Source organism: Oncorhynchus mykiss, chromosome 5, assembly GCF_013265735.2.
Source record: "Oncorhynchus mykiss isolate Arlee chromosome 5, USDA_OmykA_1.1, whole genome shotgun sequence".
Lineage (NCBI taxonomy): Eukaryota > Metazoa > Chordata > Actinopteri > Salmoniformes > Salmonidae > Oncorhynchus > Oncorhynchus mykiss.
Window position 1 is genome coordinate 30156391 of NC_048569.1, and position 6000 is coordinate 30162390.

The 6000-nt window shown below is 41.3% G+C and overlaps 1 protein-coding gene across 17 annotated transcripts in view; it reads left to right on the plus strand.

Annotated features, from left to right (window-relative positions):
* Positions 1-6000, plus strand: part of LOC110524742 (dynamin-1) — an 84044-nt gene that overhangs the window by 22719 nt on the left and 55325 nt on the right. For 12 of the 17 annotated variants that reach the window (XM_036977246.1, XM_036977254.1, XM_036977249.1 and 9 more), the window contains exon 10: positions 2539-2677. In XM_036977246.1, the coding sequence (XP_036833141.1) occupies positions 2539-2677 (139 nt within the window). Of the gene's footprint in view, positions 1-2538; positions 2678-4364; positions 4504-6000 lie in introns of all 17 variants that reach the window. The other 5 variants (XM_036977247.1, XM_036977261.1, XM_036977258.1 and 2 more) reach the window with 1 other exon arrangement.

The window sequence follows — 6000 nt, forward strand, 5'->3', positions numbered from 1 at the left end:
TCCCATGTGTACCAGAACACATAGTCCTCCTGACTACCAATAGACCTCAGTTTACCTTGGTTTAAGATGGTGTAAGATGGTGTAAAGAGAAGCCCAATTGTTTTGCTCTGAACTCATTGAACAAAAAATCTAATCAAAACCGATTTTATTTTTCACATGCTTCGTAAACAACTGGTGTAGACTAACAGTGAAATAATTACTTATGGTCCTTTTTCAACAATGCAGGATGCAAAAAACGATTTCTAAATATTATTTACAGTTGAAGTCGGAAGTTTACATACACCTTAGCCAAATACATTTAAACTCAGTTTTTCATAATTCCTACATTTAATCCTAGTAGTGGTGTTCCCTGCCTTAGGTCAGTTAGGATCACCACTTTATTTTAGAATGTGAAATGTCAGAATAATATTAGAGAGACTGATTTATTTCAGCTTTTATTTCTTTCATTACATTCCCAGTGGGTCAGAAGTTTACATGCACTCAATTAGTATTTGGTAGCATTGCCTTTTAATTTTTTAAAACTTGGGTCAAACGTTTCGGGTAGCCTTCTATAAGCTTCCCACAATAAGTTGGGTGAATTTTGGCCCATTCCTCCTAAAAGAGCTGGTGTAACTGAGTCAGGTTTGAAGGCCTCCTTGCTCGCAAGCGCTTTTTCAGTTCTACCCACAACATGTCTATAGGATTGAGGTCAGGGCTTTGTGATGGCCACTCCAATACCTTGACTTTTGTCGTCCTTAGGCCATTTTGCCACAACTTTGGAAGTATGCTTGGGGGTCATTGTCCATTTGAAAGACCCATTTGCAACCAAGCTTTTACTTCTTGACTGATGTACTGAGATGTTGCTTCAATATATCCACATAATTTTCTTTCCTGATGATGCCATCTATTTTGTGAAGTGCACCAGTCCCTCCTGCAGCAAAGCACCCCCACAACATGATGCTGCCACCCCCGTGCTTCACGGTTGGGATGGTGTTCTTCGGCTTGCAAGACTCCCTCTTTTTCCTCCAAACATAACGATGGTCATTATGGCCAAACAGTTCTATTTTTGTTTCATCAGACCAGAGGACATTTCTCCAAAAAGTACGATCTTTGTCCCCATATGCAGTTGCAAACCAGTCTGCCTTTTTTATGGTGATTTTGGAGCAGTGACTTCTTCCTTGCTGAGCAGCCTTTCAGGTTATGTCGAGTATAGGAATTGTTTTACTATGGATAGAGATACTTTTGTACCGATTTTCTCCAGCATCTTCACAAGGTCCTTGCTGTTGTCTGGGATTGATTTGCACTTTTCGCACCAAAGTACGTTCATCTCTCGGAGACAGAACGTGTCTCCTTCCTGAGCGGTATGCCGGCTGCGTGGTCCCATGGTGTTTATACTTGCATACTATTGTTTGTACAGATGAACGTGGTACCTTCAGGCATTTGGAAATTGCTCCCAAGGATGTTCCAGACTTGTGGAGGTCTACATTTTTTTCTGAGGTCTTGGCTGATTTATTTAGATTTTCCCATGATGTCAAGCAAAGAGGCACTGAGTTTGAAGGTAGGCCTTGAAATAAATCCACAGGTACACCTCCAATTGACTCAAATAATGTCAAATAGCCTATCAGAAGCTTCCAAAGCCATGACATAATTTTCTGGAATTTTCCAAGCTGTTTAAAGGCACAGTCAACTTAGTGTATGTAAACTTCTGACCCACTGGAATTGTGATCCAGTGAATTATAAGTGAAATAATCGGTCTGTATACAATTGTTGGAAAAAGTACTTGTGTCATGCAAAAAGTAGATGTCCTAACCGACTTGCCAAAACTATAGTTTGTTAACAAGACATTTGTGGAGTGGTTGAAAAACGAGTTTTAATGACTCCAACCTAAGTGTATGTAAACTTCAGACTTCAACTGTACATATATTTTAAAATAAAAACCTTTGAATGAGATGGTGTGTACAAACTTTTGACTGGTTCTGTTGTTGTATATATAAATATATATATATATAAAAATATTTGACTTCCTTTCCTTGTTACCTTTCATTTGGGGCCAATGATCTGAAAGAAGCAGTTATTAAATGGAAAATGGCTGCAAACACATGCTTACTATGAGGGTGCCCTCTACCCTATAGGTCAGTGGTTCTGAAGGAGGGGAACTGGTAAAGGAAACCATTTAAGAGAATTGGGACACATTTTGTTGTAGTAGTGTAGGGACTCCAATAGGCATGGTGTCATCCGAGGATTGGATGACTCATGTACTGTAGCATGTGGGCAAAACTCTTCACATATTATGTAGCAATAATCATATAAGTTGTGTTCTAAGAGCTCAGTTTTTATCTGCATATTTTCCTGAAACCATAATGTGATGATTTAGTTAAGTTTTTAAGTCATGTTTTCTGCTTTCTGTTGTCATTCTCTTTCTTTGTCTTACTGTGCATGTTTCTTCTTTATGTTGTGGGAGGGGGTCTTTTCAATTAACACTGTTCTCTCTGCCCGACCTCCCTCCCCTTTTCTCCTTTTTTCAAAATGTCTCTCTTTTTTGGGCCTGTTACTGGGCAGAACTGGCCTCTTCACTCCGGACATGGCTTTTGAGACCATTGTGAAAAGGCAGATCGGCAAGATCAAAGAGCCCTGCCAGAAATGTGTGGACATGGTCATTTCTGAGCTAGTCAATACCGTTAGGCAGTGTACTCAGAAGGTAAACACACACGGTGGAGAGCAACACTATGGTTTCACCTCTCCCTCCAACCAAAACCTGCAGCTATGTCATCCCTGTCACCGTATCACCGTACCGTTCTGTTCTCCAGACCCTGTTGTCCCGGGTTGGGACAGTAGGGGGCATACTGGGGTAGCGGGGGTATTGTGAAGGACTGCCTGCCTACCGCTTTGGATGGTGTGGCTGGGTGGAGTGACCATGGCCTTGTTAAAGAACTATGCTTGGTTTAGAATGAGTCTTGATGCTGCCGGGTTGCTGCTACGTGGCTGTATGTCAAGGGTTTAGACACAGGAGTAAGGATTAAAACATTTCAACAAATATTTTTGTTATGAATATGATCAAATGAACATGAATCATTTAATGAATGGTCAAATTAACACATCTTAAGATGTTACAGTTCTGTTAAGTCACAGGCAACTGAGTTAATTTTAGCAGCGGTGACATCATTTTTGATGCCCTGACTATGTCATCAAAGTGTCACTCAGCTGTTGTCCCAGTCAGCCATGTTGGGTGACCTCAGCATCCAGACCTCCTGCTTGTGAGACCGGGTGCTGTGCACCTGCAGCAGACAGGACCCATGACAACGTGAAAGTTTGGCGGCTCATCCAAGGGCCAAGTTCAGCTAAGAGTGCCCTTGAGGACCGCATTCAGCGGAAGAGGCCCCAGTGGTCTTAATACTACTGTGACAAGGCCCAGTTTGGAACGCAGTCTGACCACAGTGGTTCTGGGACAGTGGAATAACAAACGCTGTGGCCCTGCTCTGAGTGGTCAGCTGGGGGATCGGGGGGTGGAAAGAGGGATGAGAGGGGGCCAAGGTAGAGGGGAGGAGCAAGGTGCTTTGTCTGAGATGGTGGGTGCACAGCTGCGGTCTCAAATGGCTCATGGCTCAGAGCTGTTGACTGGTGTGGTGGTGCAGGCTGTGATCTCTCTCTCTCTCTCTCTCTCTCTCTCTCTCTCTCTCTCTCTCTCTCTCTCTCTTTCGAGGGACAGACCTCAGCACTAGCCTGTTTCGAACAGCTTCAAGGGAAATCATTTTTTTTTACCCTGTGTACGGTTTCCCCACCTCCCCCTGACTTGTCCCTATCCCTTCTATTTCATCTGCCTTTCAGTCTGTCATCCCTCTTTTTTTTCGCACCTTATCTGTTTCTCTCCTTCTCTGTGTGGCCCTCTTGTATTACTCTTTATTGGCATGGGAAACATATGTTAACATTGCCAAAGCAAGGGAAGTAGATAATAAACAAAAGTGAAATAAGCAATACAAAATAACAGTAAGCATAACACTCACAAACTTTCCAAAAGAATAAAAACATTTGAAAATGTCGTATTATGAGCAAATAAATAAACATAAATATGGGTTGTATTTACAATGGTGTTTGTTCTTCACTGGTTGGTCTTTCCTTGTGGCAACAGGTCACAAATCAAGCTGCTGTGAGGGCACACTGTGGTATTTCACCCAGTAGATATGGGAGTTTGGGTGAAATACAGTGTGGCATTTCTCTCTTCTGCTTTGACCTGCTCTCTCTCCCTGTGGTTCTCTTCATCTTTTACTCCATTCCTCCATCTCGGTTTCTGTTTCTCTGTGTCTCTTTATCTTGGTTTCTCCCCCTTCTGTTTCTCTATTACTTTACTTCTCTCTCTTCTCTCTCCCGTCACCACCTCCTCTCTACAGGACGGGCCTGTTCACTCCTGACCTGGCCTTTGAGGCCATAGTGAAAAAGCAGATCCAAAAGCTGAAGGAACCCTCACTGAAGTGTATAGATATGGTAGTGAGCGAACTCACCTCTACCATACAAAAGTGTAGTGACAAGGTAACCAATGAACTGAGCCACCTTCGGAGTCTGGCTTGCGTCATTCTTAGAGGTAGGGATAGACCGATGGCTGGACTACAAAAAAAAGGAAGCAAAATATGTGATCTGTTTTAGATCAGCATAGTGGTTAGGGTTGTACATACAGTGTTTTCAGAAAATATTCATAACCTTGATTTATTCCACATTTAGTTCTGTTACAGCCTGAATTCAAAATGAATTACCTAGATTTTGGTTCTCACGCACACACAATACCCCATAATGAGAAAGTGAAAACATGTTTTTCGAAATTTGTGCAAATGATTTGAAAATCAGGTGTAGAAATATCACACCCCATAGTCAATACTTTGTAGAAGCACCTTAAACAGTGATTCCAGCTGTGAGTCTTTCTGGGTAAGTCTCTAAGAGCTTTCCACACCTGGTTTGTGCAACATTTTAGCATTATTCTTTTCACAATTCTTCAAGCTCTGTCAAATTGGTTGTTAATCATTGCTTGACAACCATTTTCAGGTTTGCCATAGATTTTCAAGCAGATTTAAGTTAAAAATGTAACTTGGCCACTCAAGAACCTTCAATGTCTTCTTGGTAAGCAACTCCAGTGTAGATTTGTCCTTGTGTGTTAGGTTATTGTCCTGCTGGAAGGCAAATTCATCTCCCAGTGTCTGGTGGAAAGCAGACTGAACCAGGTTTTCCTCTAGGATTTTGCCAGTGCTTATCTCAATTTTATTTATTTGTTATCCTGAAAAACTCCCCAGTCCTTAACGATTCAAAGCATACCCATAACATGATGCATCCACCAATTTATTCTTGAAAATATGGAGAGTGGTACTCAGTAATGTGTGGTATTGAATTTACCCCAAACATAACACTTTGTATTCAGGACAAAAAGTTTATTGCTTTGCCACATGTTTTGCAGTATTACTTTAGTGCCTTGTTGCAAACAGGATGCAGGTTTTGGAATATTTTTATTCTGTATAGGCTTACTTCTTTCCACTTTGTCAATTAGGTTAGTATTGTGGAGTAATTACAATGTTGTCGATCCATCTTCAGTTTTCTCCTATCACAGCCATTAAACTCCACAACTCTTTTAAAGTCACCATTGGCCTCATGGTGAAATCCCTGAGTGGTTTCCTTCCTCTCCGGCAACTGAGTTAGGAAGGACGCCTATATCTTTGTAGTGACTGGGCCATACACCATCCAAAGTGTAATTTATAACTTCACCATGCTCAAATAGATATTCAATGTCTGCTTTAAAAAAAAATCCATCTACCAATAGGTTCCATTCTTTGTGGTTGAATCTGTGTTTGAAGTTCACTGCTCAACTGAGGGACCTTACAGATAATTGTGTGGGGTACAGAGATGAGGTCCATGCAACTTATTATGTGACTTGTTAAGCAAATGTATACCCCTAAAGGCTTGCCATAACAAAGGGGTTGAATACTTATTGACTAAAGACATTTCAGATTTTCATTTTTGAATTTGTAAAAAGTGGTGTATTGT